The 16,188-nt window shown below is 42.0% G+C and overlaps 2 protein-coding genes across 2 annotated transcripts in view; one reads left to right on the forward strand and one right to left on the reverse strand.

Annotated features, from left to right (window-relative positions):
• sgms2a (sphingomyelin synthase 2a) overlaps positions 1-16,188 on the forward strand; it is a 232,687-nt gene that overhangs the window by 144,347 nt on the left and 72,152 nt on the right. The gene's annotated exons all lie outside the window — the stretch shown is intronic.
• The window catches only part of papss1 (3'-phosphoadenosine 5'-phosphosulfate synthase 1), a 64,415-nt gene that overhangs the window by 20,328 nt on the left and 27,899 nt on the right, over positions 1-16,188 (reverse strand). Inside the window, exon 8 of the mRNA XM_061923012.2 lies at positions 7,488-7,693. Within this exon, the coding sequence (XP_061778996.1) occupies positions 7,488-7,693 (206 nt within the window). The remainder of the gene's footprint in view (positions 1-7,487; positions 7,694-16,188) is intronic.

Consider the following 16,188-nt stretch of genomic DNA (forward strand, 5'->3'; position numbering starts at 1 on the left):
GTTTTAATCAAATTCTCTGGGGTCGTTAAATAGTCGATGGCTATTTTAAACTAAATGGATCCACAAAAAAAACCCACTTTGAAGAGATTTCTCCCCATTAAATGTCATCTAGGAGGCAGGCGTGATTGTGGCAGAGAGTCTATCATTCGGAAAATTGGTAGTAGACCCTTAGACTGAACTGGACTTGTATGGGAAGTAGGGGTGTAACGGTACACAAAAATTTCAGTTCGGTACGTACCTCGGTTTAGAGGTCACGGTTCGGTTCATTTTCGGTACAGTAAGAAAACAACAAAATATACATTTTTTTGGTTATTTATTTACCAAATTTGTTGGCCCACCAAAAATATCTGTTCCTCAGCTGTGGTCGGTAGTCGGCCGCAGCGGTTCTCAGTTGTTATAAAGTTTCCCACCACTTGTGGCAGTAATGACAATCTCAAACAAACAGAAGAAGTCTGGAGCTAAAGTCATAGATAACTTCCTTAAGCGCAAAAATTATGACTAAAGTGATGAAGCTGTATTTTCATCCGCACCTAAATTTTATCGACCGTTTATTTAAGAAACATACTATAATTAATAATTTATTTTGATTTTTTTTTTTTTTTGCACTGCATAATTGTATGTAAATGTATTCTCACAGTATAGTACACAAAAATTTCAGTTCGGTACGTACCTTGATTTACGGTTCGGTTCATTTACGGTACAGTACAACAAATTATACATTTTTGGTTATTTATTTACCAAATTAGTAAACAATGGCTTTATCCTTTTAACATTGGGAACACTATAATAATTCTGCCCACGTTAATCAACATTAAACTGCCTCAAGTTGTTGGTCAGATTAAAGAAAATGACAAAACTTTTCTTCTACATATAAAAAGTGCAACATTAAACAGTTTCAAGTCAACTCATCATGCTTAATTTATTACAGCATTTGGGAAAATATTAAACTTGTCAAATACCTGCAACTTCCTCTTCTATTTTGGCCAATCAGCGTAATTTCCGCGAACCGATTTTGTCTCCGATAAAGCTAAGACCTACTTCCGGTTCCTGTCTACAGCTCTAAGCCTTCTGGGTAATGTAGTTTATAACATTTCACTTTCTCGTTCACATGTTTTTACATATTTGTTTAACGTTTATTTATTCGAAGTAAGACAATTAAAGACACAGCATTTACTAGGAGTGTAACGGTACACAAAAATTTTGGTTCGGTACGTACCTCGGTTTAGAGGTCACGGTTCGGTTCATTTTCGGTACAGTCAGAAAACAACAAAATATAAATTTTTTGGTTATTTATTTACCAAATTTGTAAACAATGGCTTTATCCTTTTAACATTGGGAACACTATAATAATTCTGCCCACGTTAATCAACATTAAACTGCCTCAAGTTGTTGCTCAGATTAAAGAAAATGACAAAACCTTTCTTCTACATATAAAAAGTGCAACATTAAACAGTTTCAAGTCAACTCATCATGCTTAATTTATTACAGCATTTGGGAAGCCTGTAGTTGATTTTTATTATGTAAATGTTATATTTTTATCAACATGTGATAGCAGGGACCCTGCCATTCAAAACTAGGCTGCTGCATTACTAATGATTAATGTAACTATAGCTGAAAAAATGGTACAATAGCAATAGGAGAGACTATTCATCCCTGAACACCATGGAGTTCATGTAGGCTTAATGATGCACTTACATTATTATATCAACTATCAGCATACTTGCCAACCCTCCCGGATTTTCCGGGAGACTCCCGAAATTCAGCGCCTCTCCCGAAAACCTCCCGGGACAAATTTTCTCCCGAAAAACTCCCGAAATTCAGGCGGACCTGAGTGACGTGTTGACAACACACAACAACAGTGTCTACCGTAAAGCAGTTCGTCTGCCGTAAACAGCAATGTTGTGACACTTTTAAACAGGACAATACTGCCATCTACTGTACATGCATATGTGACCCACCCATAATGTGTCACATTTTTGTGTTGATTTATGTATTTTATTTTGTGGTTTGAATTCGTTTTTGGAGCTGTCATTACACATTTATCAGTATTCACATTGGTCAGTAGGGGGCAGTAGGGCGTTTCTTCCCAATTGAATGCTATCACCTGCAGACCGGAAGTGTCTTGTCATTCTGATGAGCGCGACCAGTCTGTGAACAATTGAAACGTCCTGTGTGCTTTTTCCTCCTGTATAACAGGTTAGTTTAACTCACTGAATAATATCCATGTGATCTTTATAAGTTTAAGTACACATTCTGATGGTGGAGCCTAACTCTAAAGTGTTTGTGAGTTGTAGTTTGTAAATGAACACTGAAATTCAAGTATTTATTTTATTTATATATATATATATATATATATTTATATATATATATATATATATATATATATATATATATATATATAGCTAGAATTCACTGAAAGTCAAGTATTTCTTATATATATATATATATCTTAACCACGCCCCCCGCCCCACCCCCCCACCCCCCACCTCCCGAAATCGGAGGTCTCAAGGTTGGCAAGTATGACTATCAGAGACAGAAACTCTTCATTTAACATAATGTCCTTTTTTGCTGCTTTAACACAGCTCAATCAACACAGAAAAAGGTCAAGTGAAATAACAGACAGACAGGGCTTTGCTGTCCGTAACACACACACCGCAAAATGAGCTAACGTTACGCTAAAAGCGAATTAGCCTTCACCACAAGCCAGGACTGCGAGCGAGCCGAGCTGCCTTTTATATTTCTAGAAGGTCAACGGGCTCATAGTGATGTTACTAGTAGTTGACTGGGAGGTGTTTATTATCATTTGGGGAGAGTCCGCTGCCTGATGATTACCTGCTAAACGCTAAGCACTGACTACATGCGCTCTGAATACGCACTGCTGATTGGCTGTTACCGCTCTGTGTGTAACCAATCAGATGGTTGTGTGGGTGGGACAATGCTGGGTGCTGTGTAGAGGACCAGAGGTGGGTAGTAACGCGCTACATTTACATCTACTTGAGTAACTTTTGGGATAAATTGTACTTCTAAGAGTAGTTTTAATGCAACATACTGTTACTTTTACTTGAGTATATTTATAGAGAAGAAACGCTACTTTTACTCCGCTACTTTTATCTACATTCAGCTCGCTACTCGCTACTCATTTTTATCGATCTGTTAATGCACGCTTTGTTTGTTTTGGTCTGTCAGACAGACCTTCATAGTGCCTGCGTTTCAACAAATACAGTCACTGGTGACGTTCACTCCGTTCCACCAATCAGATGCAGTCACTGGTGACGTTGGACCAATCAAACAGAGCCAGGTGGTCACATGACCTGACTTAAACAAGTTGAAAAACTTATTCGGGTGTTACCATTTAGTGGTTAATTGTACGGAATATGTACTGTACTGTGCAATCTACTAAGAAAAGTTCCAATCAATCAATCAAAAGTGTGAAGGAAAAAAAGACCCTTTTTTATTTCAACCGTACATCCCGTCAAAAAAGCCTAAAGACTGACTGCACAGTTCCTGTCTTCACAATAAAAGTGCCGCTCCATCGCGCCTGTGCTTTCAAAATAAGAGTCTCCGAAAGCCAGCGCAAACAAGCTAGCAAGCTACGGAGTTTGCCGCCAATGTATTTCTTGTAAAGTGTATAAAAAGGAATATGGAAGCTGGACAAACAAGATGCCAAAAACCAACCACTTTCATGTGGTATTACACAGAAAGGAGGAACTTTTTTTCTCCTCCATTTGAAAACGTGGACGTTATCATCACTACTGTCTGATTACAATCAATGCAAGTCATCAGAATCAGGTAATACACCAACTTATATTCTTGTCTTCATGAAAGAAAGGAATCTATATGTGTTAAACATGCATGTATATTCATTAAAACACCTTTAACATGTAAACAAAAACGGCAAAATAAATAAATATAAATTATATACTGTATATATCAATGTATGTATATATATATATATATATATATATATATATATGTGTATATATATATATATATATATATATATATATATATATATATGTGTGTATGTGTATGTGTATATATATATATATATATATATATATATATATATATATATATATATGATATGTGTGTGTATGTTACTCATCAGTTACTCAGTACTTGAGTAGTTTTTTCACAACATACTTTTTACTTTTACTTAAGTAAATATTTGGGTGACTACTCCTTACTTTCACTTGAGTAATAAATCTCTAAAGTAACAGTACTCTTACTTGAGTACAATTTCTGGCTACTCTACCCACCTCTGTAGAGGACTGACAGAGACAGAGGCAGAAGGAAGCTACTTAATATGTCCGTGTGGAAACTCGTTCGGTACACCTCCGAACCGAACCGAAACCCCCGTACCGAAACGGTTCAATACAAATACACGTACCGTTACACCCCTACTGGGAAGTACCTTCTATAAGGTGAAAGGAAGAAATCAAAGCCCAAAGTCTTCCTTTATTTGAGCATATTTTCATAGTTGAAGATTGTGCCTGTGTGACATTATCATTAGTTCCTTCGTTTCCCCGCACGAGTCATGAAAGGCGAGTAACATCCTTATCCTGTGCAGAGATCGACGGCTCTATTTATTTTGGAGAGGGGGGGGCGGTCTGCTAGCACGAAGCAGTGTGCACGCGTGCTCTGTTGATTCATCGCACGGCCCGGGGCGGGTTTAAACACGTGGAGGGCTTAGGCAAATAAACAAGCGCCGCGCCGAGGTTTCCGAGGAAGAGGGCTCCTGTCTGACTGGCCAGCAGGTAAACAGGAAAGTGGATTCAAGTCAAAGTAATACGGGGCAGCTTGTTCTTAACAGAAATGGCTCGGGGTGAAAAGTCTGAGGTGTGTTGAGAGACGCGGGTTAAGAGCACACAATTATTACTGAGTGACACTTTAATGACAGCAAAGCTTTGCACACACGCTCAGGTGTGGCTGAAGAGGCTTCCGAGGACAACCGCACGCCTATTTCAAGCGTGCCATGCTTGGGCATGGATCATAGTGTGAGCATACCCAAAATATCACACCTTATAAAACCAGACTGGACACAAGCCGCATCAAAACTCGACCACGCCCGCCTGTGTTCAGTCTTTCCATGAGCAAAAGGGAAGACGCCACAGTGGATCTGTGTTTTATCAGGGCTGAACCCAGAGAGGTGCAGTCTGTACTGTTTTAAGCGTTTGGATTTATGGCGTCTTTAGGTGCTAGAAAAAGGTGTCGTTTAACCGCACATTTGCTCATGCAAAGAGTGAGTGAAGGTGTTAAACTGGGCCTTTTTTCAACCAAGTCCAGCCTGGGAGTTATCCTGTTGTGTGGGTTTAATTGATCAGCACCACCTGTGTTGCTAAGGCCATGTTCACACAAACATGTCTTTTGTTGATTGAAAAAAACATATTTATTGTCTCCGAAGAAGAGTCTTTTTCACTGCCTATAAAACCCATCTTGTTCCACCCTTTTGTATATCTACCTTATTTTCCGCACTACAAGCAATTACTTTTTCCCCTATGCTTTGAACGCTGCGGTTTATAAAACGGTGCGGCTAATTTGCGGATTTTTCTTCGCAAACGGCCGCAATGTTTTGTATTGAACAAATAGACTTCATATAACAAATGCCCTAACATCCATCCATCCATCTTCTTCCGCTTATCCGAGGTCGGGTCGCGGGGGCAGCAGCCTAAGCAGGGAAGCCCAGACTTCCCTCTCCCCAGCCACTTCGTCCAGCTCTTCCTGTGGGACCCCGAGGCGTTCCCAGGCCAACCGGGAGACATAGTCTTCCCAACGTGTCCTGGGTCTTCCCCGCGGCCTCCTACCGGTCGGACGTGCCCTAAACACCTCCCTAGGGAGGCGTTCGGGTGGCATCCTGACCAGATGCCCGAACCACCTCATCTGGCTCCTCTCCATGTGGAGGAGCAGCGGCTTTACTTTGAGCTCCCCCCGGATGGCAGAGCTTCTCACCCTATCTCTAATGGAGAGCCCCGCCACCCGGCGGAGGAAACTCATTTCGGCCGCTTGTACCCGTGATCTTGTCCTTTCGGTCATAACCCAAAGCTCATGACCATAGGTGAGGATGGGAACGTAGATCGACCGGTAAATTGAGAGCTTTGCCTTCCGGCTCAGCTCCTTCTTCACCACAACGGATCGATACAGCGTCCGCATTACTGAAGACGCCGCACCGATCTGCCTGTCGATCTCACGATCCACTCTTCCCTCACTCGTGAACAAGACTCCGAGGTACTTGAACTCCTCCACTTGGGGCAAGATCTCCTCCCCAACCCGGAGATGGCACTCCACCCTTTTCCGGGCGAAAACCATGGACTCGGACTTGGAGGTGCTGATTCTCATCCCAGTCGCTTCACACTCGGCTGCGAACCGATCCAGTGAGAGCTGAATTATAAGTTAATAAGATTAATAAACACTCAAATGTGTTAGCATATTCGCTAATGCTAACAACGCTAGGTTTGATTACATTGTGATAGCATGTACAAATATTAGGGGTACACAAAAATTTCGGTACGGTACGTACCTCGGTTTAGAGGTCACGATTCGGTTCATTATCGGTACAGTAAGAAAACAACAAAATATACATTTTTGGGTTATTTATTCACCAAATTTGCAAAATCTTCCAGCAAAAATATTTTTCTTAGTGGAATATTTGATGTGAAGTAATGGGAACCTTGGATAGGTCAATAATTCATAATAACATTGATTTTGATTCAATATTATGTTTTCAGCAATGACAGTTTGAAAGAAAAAAAAAACAGCTTTGTTTTATTAGTCAACATTGCAACTTTTTCTAAATTACATTTAACCTTTAGGCTTTTTTATTTCACTTTTGTTATAATTTTGTTTATTTTAATAGTATTTTTAGAATGTGCCGTGGGCCTTTAAAACATTAGCGGTGGGCCGCAAATGGCCTCCGGGGCACACTTTTGACACCCCTGCTATAGATAATAAAAAATGAAATGTGATAAATCTATGGATAAAAAGCAGAGCCTGGCGACGCATGCGCGTTTATCATAACTCTCTCTCTCTCTCTGTCTCTGCCCCTCCCTCACCTCACTTTGTATGCAGTTTTATTTCATTTAAAATTTCAAAAAAATTTTGCGGCTCCCATTGTTTTCTATCATTTGTGAAACTGGTCAAAATGGCTCTTTGACTGGTAAAGGTTGCCGACCCCTGGTTTAGCTGATTGGAGAGCTAACTTCCGCAGCTAGTGGGTTCATGATGACTTCTGTTTTGTTCGATCAGCCGTTTTTCTGCAGTGTGACAGGCACTGTTTGGAAACCCTTACGGTATGTAAATAACATTTACAAAATCTTTTGTAACGGTATACGTGTAGCTGCGTCTTACGGTCCGGTGGGGCTAATATATGTAAAAATATTAATTTTTTCTGAAACTTGGTTCATGCAGCTTGGATCTATAGCCCGGAATTTACAATATATATAATGACTTTAAATTCCTTGGGTTCAGATTATGAGCCTCCAGGTACTGACCTTAATGTAAGGATGGTTCTTGCAGGTGGTGCCCCACTGGCGAGCACAGCGCTCCTCCTTGCGGTGCTCATAGAACTCTGGGTTGCGAAGGATGGCTACCCGCTTGCCCTCGTAGACCAGCGCCACGGCTGTTACGCCGTTCAAGCGCTCTCTATCCTCTGAAGCCAGCGGCAACACGACTGGCACTGACAGGTTGATGACTCCACCTAGTAAGGACATAGATTGATATATGAAACACCTGAAGGTTGGGTGCAGGAGCAACTCCTACCAAGAATGCTTGTTTAGTTAGGCTTTTAGGAAACACATCTGTTGATTCCGAGGCTTCTGATGCGTCCAGAGGTGGCCCAGATCACCGCGCAGTCTTTGCGTGGACCCTTGTCTGGTCCCAATGTGTCAACCAAGCAGCTGCTTCAAATGAAAACTCCCACGCGCCAACGTGGCAGACACAAACTGGACCTTGTTTATTTTCGCAGTAAAGTTAGCGGAGACTTTGTAATAGCTATGATCGACGTCGTCTCAGTTTACAGTCGGTCAATCTAGGATTTTACACCAGTGTTTCTTAACCATAGAGCCGCGCAAAAATATGTTTCTCAGCTGTGGTCTGTAGGAGCCACAGCTATACTCAGTTGTAATACACTTTTACACCACTCGTGGCAGCAATGACGATCTCAAATAAACAGTCTGGAGCATCCATCCATCCATCCATCCATCTTCTTCCGCTTATCCGAGGTCCGGTCGCGGGGGCAGCAGCCTAAGCAGGGAAGCCCAGACTTCCCTCTCCCCAGCCACTTCGTCCAGCTCTTCCCGGGGGATCCCGAGGCGTTCCCAGGCCAGCCGGGAGACATAGTCTTCCCAACGTGTCCTGGGTCTTCCCCGTGGCCTCCTACCGGTTGGACGTACCCTAAACACCTCCCGAGGGAGGCGTTCGGGTGGCATCCTGACCAGATGCCCGAACCACCTCATCTGGCTCCTCTCGATGTGGAGGAGCAGCGGCTTTACTTTGAGCTCCCCCCGGATGACAGAGCTTCTCACCCTATCTCTAAGGGAGAGCCCCGCCACCCGGCGGAGGAAACTCATTTGGGCCGCTTGTACCCGTGATCTTGTCCTTTCGGTCATGACCCAAAGCTCATGACCATAGGTGAGGATGGGAACGTAGATCGACCGGTAAATTGAGAGCTTTGCCTTCCGGCTCAGCTCCTTCTTCACCACAACGGATCGATACAGCGTCCGCATTACTGAAGATGCCGCACCGATCCGCCTGTCGATCTCACGATCCACTCTTCCCTCACTCGTGAACAAGACTCCGAGGTACTTAAACTCCTCCACTTGGGGCAGGGTCTCCTCCCCAACCCGAAGATGGCATTCCACCCTTTTCCGGGCGAGAACCATGGACTCGGACTTGGAGGTGCTGATTCTCATCCCAGTCGCTTCACACTCGGCTGCGAACCGATCCAGCGAGAGCTGAAGATCCTGGCCAGATGAAGCCATCAGGACCACATCATCTGCAAAAAGCAGAGACCTAATCCTGCATCCACCAAACCGGATCCCCTCAACGCCTTGACTGCGCCTAGAAATTCTGTCCATAAAAGTTATGAACAGAATGGGTGACAAAGGGCAGCCTTGGCGGAGTCCAACCCTCACTGGAAACGTGTCCGACTTACTACCGGCAATGCGGACCAAGCTCTGACACTGATCATACAGGGAGCGGACCGCCAAAATCAGACAGTCCGATACCCCATACTCTCTGAGCACTCCCCACAGGACTTCCCGAGGGACACGGTCGAATGCCTTCTCCAAGTCCACAAAACACATGTAGAATGGTTGGGCAAACTCCCATGCACCCTCAAGGACCCTGCCGAGAGTATAGAGCTGGTCCACAGTTCCACGACCAGGACGAAAACCACACTGTTCCTCCTGAATCCGAAGTTCGATTATCCGGCGTAGCCTCCTCTCCAGTACACCTGAATAGACCTTACCGGGAAGGCTGAGGAGTGTTATCCCACGATAGTTAGAACACACCCTCCGGTTCCCCTTTTTAAAGAGAGGAACCACCACCCCGGTCTGCCAATCCAGGTCTGGAGCAGACCTGGGCAAATTGAGGCCCGGGTGCCACATGCGGCCCGTTAAGCTTTTCAATCTGGCCCGCCGGACATTCCCAATTAATTTTTTAGATCTTTAAGATTGAAAGTGTAGCTGCCATTATGATGTGCAGTGATGTTTTCTAATGACCGTAAGTCTTCAACTATACCAGGGGTAGGCAACCTTTACCAGTCAAAGAGCCATTTTGACCAGTTTCACAAATTATAGAAAACAATGGGAGCCGCAAAAATTTTGGGAAATTTTAAATGAAATAACACTGCAAACAAATTTATTTATTTTTTGCTTTGTGCTATGTATAACCAGGGGTGTCAGACACGCTGCCCACACCTTTAAGTGGAATTTGAAAGCTGGTGTGGCACGCGGGTTTTAATTGTATGGCGCTTGTCAGCGTCATGCGTGCCGTGATGGTACAGCATATAGCACCCATTAAAGTCAGCGTGCCTGATCAGCCACAAGTTGTATGGGGCTTCCGCTTTGCTCACGTAGGTGACAGCAAGGCATACTTGCTCAACAACCACACAGGTCACACTGACGGTGGCGGTATAAAAAAACAAAAAACTTTAACACTCTTACTAATAATGCGCCACACTGTGAACCCACACCAAACAAGAATGACAAACAAATTTCGGGAGAACATCTGCACCGTAACACAATATAAACACAACAGGACAAATACCCAGAATCCCATGCAGCCCTAACTCTTCCGCTACCAAACCCCGCCCACCTCAACCGACGCACAGAGAGGGGGGCGGGGGGTTGATGTGTGAGGGAGCAGGGTTGGGGTGGGGGCGGGGTTTGGTGGTAGCAGTGGTGTATAATGTAGCCCGGAAGAGTCAGGGCTGCATGGGATTCTGGGTGTTTGTTCTGTTGTGTTTATGTTGTGTTAAGGTGCAGATGTTCTCCCGAAATGTGTTTGTCATTCTTGTTTGGTTTTGGTTCAAAGTGTGGCGCATTATTAGTAAGAGTGTTAAAGTTGTTTTATATGGTCACCGTCAGTGTAACCTGTGTGGCTGTTGAGCAAGTATGCCTTGCTGTCACCTACGTGTGCAAGCAAAAGATGTATATTGAATACCAAGTGTTGGGCTGGCACTCTGTTAATACAGATTGTAGAGGGCGCCAAATGTTGTACCATCATGGCACGCCCTTATTATACTTATTATAGTCGTAAAGGTGAAAATCGGTGAATATTAATCCCGGGATTTTTCTGCGAGAGGCACTGAAATCCGGACGTCTCACGGGAAAATTGGGGGGTTCAGCAAGTAAGCTGCTGAGGAGCCGCGGGTTGCGAACCCTGAACTATACTAAGTATTTCAATGGTTGGAATCTGCGCATTTGCATGATATACTAGTTACTATGGTCATCTAATTAGTAGAGATGTTCGATTATATCGGCCTGCCGATATTATCGGCCGATAAATGCGTTAAAATGTAATATCGGAAATGATCGGTATTGTTTTTTTTATTATCGGTATCATTTTTTAATTTTTTTTTTAATAAATCAACATAAAAAACACAAGATACACTTAGTGCACCAACCCAAAAACCTCCCTCCCCCATTTACACTCATTCACACAAAAGGGTTGTTTCTTTCTGTTATTAATATTGTGGTTCCTACATTATATATCAATATATATCAATACAGTCTGCAAGGGATACAGTCCGTAAGCACACATGATTGTGCATGCTGCTGCTCCACTAATAGTACTAACCTTTAACACGTCATTTGACTCATTTTCATTCATTACTAGTTTCTATGTAACTGTTTTTATATTGTTTTACTTTCTTTTTTATTCAAGAAAATGTTTTTAAATTTATTTATCTTATTTTATTATTATTTTTAAAAAGTACCTTATCTTCACCATACCTGGTTGTCCAATTTAGGCATAATTATGTGTTAATTTCACGACTGCATATATCGGTTGATATCTGTATCGGTAATTAAAGAGTTGGACAATATCGGAAGATCGGATATCGGCAAAAAGCCATTATCGGACATCCCTACTAATTAGTTACTATGGTGATCTAATTAGTTACTATGGTAATGTAAGTCACAGCAGCTCAGACGAGGCACCAAGCAGTGTGGGTGGGGAGCGTTTCCACAGATTGTTTCCAGAAATGTGGGTGTCAGGGACAGACGCGGGAGGAGATTTTTACAATAAAGTTCTAAAGCTTAGTGACAAATCAGATATATCAGATTGTAGTATTTTTTTTACCCTTCGCGTTCATATTTCGCTGTGTTTGTTGCATTTTTGTTGCTTGATTGTAAAATATGTGGATGGAGAGGGGGTGTGACGTTCATATGTTGTCAATATTCAGTGTTTTATCCTCCATAGTTAATATTGTAAATCCCACATTCTTATTTTCAAGTACATTCTGGGCATACTTGCCAACCTTGAGACCTCCGATTTCGGGAGGTGGGGGGTGGGGGGTGGGGGCGGGGGCGGGGGCGTGGGGCAGGGGGCGTGGTTGGGGGCGTGGTTAAGATATATATATAAGAAATACTTGACTTTCAGTGAATTCTAGCTATATATATATATATATATATCGGTTGATATCGGTATAGGTTGAATGCTCCCATTAAAATCTCCTGATGATTGAGGGAACCCCCCCTCATGAAACAGGCCTGTAGAGATGAAATAGTCTTGTGATTTTTTTCCCACACATACATATATTGCGCTCTACTACGGTATCGAGCACTATTTTTTGGATAACCTTATTAAGACATATATATATATATATATATATATATATATATATATATGTATATATATATATATATATATATATATATATAAATAAAATAAATACTTGAATTTCAGTGTTCATTTACAAACTACAACTCACAAACACTTAAAGTTAGGCTCCACCATCAGAATGTGTACTTAAACTTATAAAGATCACATGGATATTATTCAGTGAGTTGATTCACCAAAACTAACCTGTTATACAGGAGGAAAAAGCACACAGGACGTTTCAATTGTTCACAGACTGGTCGCGCTCATCAGAATGACAAGACACTTCCGGTCTGCAGGTGATAGCATTCAATTGGGAAGAAACGCCCTACTGCCCCCTACTGACCAATGTGAATACTGATCAATGTGTAATGACAGCTCCAAAAACGAATTCAAACCACAAAATAAAATAAATAAATCAACACAAAAATGTGACACATTATGGGTGGGTCACATATGCATGTACAGTAGATGGCAGTATTGTCCTGTTTAAAAGTGTCACAACATTGCTGTTTACGGCAGACAAACTGCTTTACGGTAGACACTGTTGTTGTGTGTTGTCAACACGTCACTCAGGTCCGCCTGAATTTCGGGAGTTTTTCGGGAGAAAATTTGTCCCGGGAGATTTTCGGGAGAGGCGCTGAATTTCGGGAGTCTCCCGGAAAATCCGGGAGGGTTGGCAAGTATGATTCTGGGTGTCTCATTCAGTCAAAAAAAATGTTTAATTCCATTCCGTTTTTTAAGGAATGGAATGGAATTTCAGTCATAACGTTTTTAGCATTCAATCAGACATTATTGTGAGGTTTGGTATTAGTGTTCCTAAAAATACTGTAGATATACCGGCCCCAAAACCAAATTTTTCTCAAAATTTGGCCCCCGAGTCAAAATAATTGCCCAGGTCTGGTCTGGAGCTAAATCTTCTTCAGCGCAAAAACCAAGACTAAAGTGGCGAAGCTGTATGTTCATTTGCGCTTAAATTTTATTTATATTTTATTTAACATATATATTATTAATATTTATTGTTAATTTAGTAAGAATTATTTATTTATCTTTGCATTGCGTAAAAGTTTTTAAGTCTTCTGCAGTATATTTAATTAGCATTTATTTTTGTAATGAGCCTGACCTAAGTATTGATAATAATTGCTGTGATAAACATGGTTTCATAGCATTTGAAGATGTTTATCCTGTTAAACTGTAAGTAGGTGCAGGGCCGGCCCGTGGCATAGGCCGTATAGGCAAATGCTAAGGGCGCCGTCCATCAGGGGGCGCCATGCCAGTGCCACAAATGTTGGAGAAAAAAAAAAGAAAAAAAAAGTTGTTACTATTATTTCTAAATACAAAAAATAATCTCACGTTAATTAAAATGCAAAGTAAAGCCTATTTAATAGAAATATTATTTGTTACAACATTACGCCCCCCCTCCTCCCCACGCACGGTGCGCCCCCTCCCTTCCCGTATCATGACTCTTTTTGGACGTCACCACATCAAAAAATCAACACAAGATGTCAAAACGGCCAAAACTGTCAGGTGCCCAGGGAAGAAACAAGAGAAAAGAAGAGGAGAAACGAGAAAAGACAGAGGTAGCAGGTAGGTAACGTTAGCCTACATGAAATTATTTGTCTGTTACAGAATGTAGTAACCTGGCTTTTTAGCATTAAGCTAATGTTACATGATTCGGCAATTGCTAATCAATAAATAGCTAGTTCTGTTTTAACGTCGGGTTAATATTGTGGAGGGGGCTAAATTGTTATGGAAAATAATAATGTAACGTTAGGTAATTACAGTACTCCCACCTTACATTCCTCAGGGACATTTGTATTAGATCTTTTAAGCAGGTGTTTTTTGTTTACATTGTTATTGCCTTCTGGTTAGCTAATGTTTGCCCTGCAGGTAATAGTCACTTTTCCACCCCTTTATATATTAGGTATAGTTGTAAGTAAAAAAAAAAAGGTCAAAGACAAAGCTATTCGGGTTCTTGTGAGTATATACACTTCACTGCCGATGTGGGGGGGCGCCACCTAAAATCTTGCCTAGGGCGCCAGATTGATTAGGGCCGGGCCTGAGTAGGTGAATACCATTCAAATCATGATTAAGATTACTGATTCATTGTTAGTATTTAAGTGGCCTTTGTAGTTGAAAAGTTGGGCACCGAGGTAAAAAAAAAAAAGTGCCGTTAAGCCCTGTTTTAGACCCCTCATTTCCATACATGTGTTGGAGAATATCATTCACATGCACAATTGTTCTGAGCTCAGAACTCTTATCTCTGGCTCTATGTAGTCATTTTTTCCTCCCCCAGTGGCAGCTGTTGTCTAAGCTTGCCAAAATCTGAAAATGATATAAGGTTTATGCTAATTCTTTAAAAAAAAAATGGTACTGATGTATGTTTTAATAGAACTGCATATGTGCGTAAGAAAAGGTTTGGCGCGACAACACACGCAGTTGAAGAATTGGAAAAAAGGTCAAGTTGGGAATAGAAGAAAACAGTATTTTGCACTAGGAATGTCCGTGAAGCTTGATAAGTTGCTGTAATTGCACTCAAAACAAAGTGTGATTCTCATTTTTTTTGCCAAAACAAAGTTCAGTACAAACTGTCCTTACTCTTGCGAAACCATCCCTCTTAAAAAAAAAACATTAAATCAACTTTTCAGCCACTTTAGAATCAGGGCACACTCAATGTTCGAAACCATCAATAATCAGAAGTGCTACTTATGTCAAAGAAAATAGTATACAGCAGGTACGGAAAGTATTCAGACTAGGGGTGTAACGGTACACAAAAATTTCGGTTTGGTACGTACCTCGGTTTAGAGGTCACGGTTCGGTTCATTTTCGGTACAGTAAGAAAACAACAAAATATATATTTTTGGGTTACCGTATTTTCCGCACTATAAGCCGCACCTAAAAACTACAAATTTTCACAAAAGCTGACAGTGCGGCTTATAACCCGGTGCGCCTTATATATGGATTAATATAAATATTTATTTTCATAAAGTTTCGGTCTCGCAACTACGGTAAACAGCCGCCATCTTTTTTCCCCGTAGAAGAGGAAGCGCTTCTTCTTCTATGGTAAGCAACTGCCAAGGTAAGCACCCGCCCCCGTAGAAGAGGAAGCGCTTCTTCTTCTACGGTAAGCAACCACCCGCCCCCGTAGAAGAAGAAGCGCGCGGGTATTACGTTTAATTTCCTTTGTGTGTTTACATCTGTAAAGACCACAAAATGGCTCCTACTAAGCGACAGGTTTCCGGTTCATGAAAAGACGCAATCTCTCCATCCGCACACGGACTACTATTTCACAGCAACTGCCTAAAGACTTTCAAGAAAAGCTGGCTACTTTCCGTGCATATTGTAAAAACAAGATAGCTGAAAAAAAGATCCGGCCAGGGAACATTATCAACATGGACGAGGTTCCACTGACTTTTGATATTCCTGTGAACCGCACTGTGGATACAACGGGAGCACGTACGGTGAATATTCGCACCACAGGGAATGAGAAGTCATCCTTCACTGTGGTTCTAGCTTGCCATGCTAATGGCCAGAAACTTCCACCCATGGTGATATTCAAAAGGAAGACCTTGCCAAAAGAGACCTTTCCAGCCGGCGTCATCATAAAAGCTAACTCGGAGGGATGGATGGATGAAGAAAAGATGAGCGAGTGGTTAAGGGAAGTTTACGCGAAGAGGCCGGGTGGCTTTTTTCACGCAGCTACGTCGACCTTGCCAAAAGAGACCTTTCCAGCCGGCGTCATCATAAAAGCTAACTCGGAGGGATGGATGGATGAAGAAAAGATGAGCGAGTGGTTAAGGGAAGTTTACGCGAAGAGGCCGGGTGGCTTTTTTCACGCAGCTACGTCCATGTTGATATACGACTCCATGC

Source organism: Nerophis lumbriciformis, linkage group LG27 (genome assembly GCF_033978685.3).
Source record: "Nerophis lumbriciformis linkage group LG27, RoL_Nlum_v2.1, whole genome shotgun sequence".
NCBI classification, from domain to species: Eukaryota; Metazoa; Chordata; class Actinopteri; order Syngnathiformes; family Syngnathidae; genus Nerophis; species Nerophis lumbriciformis.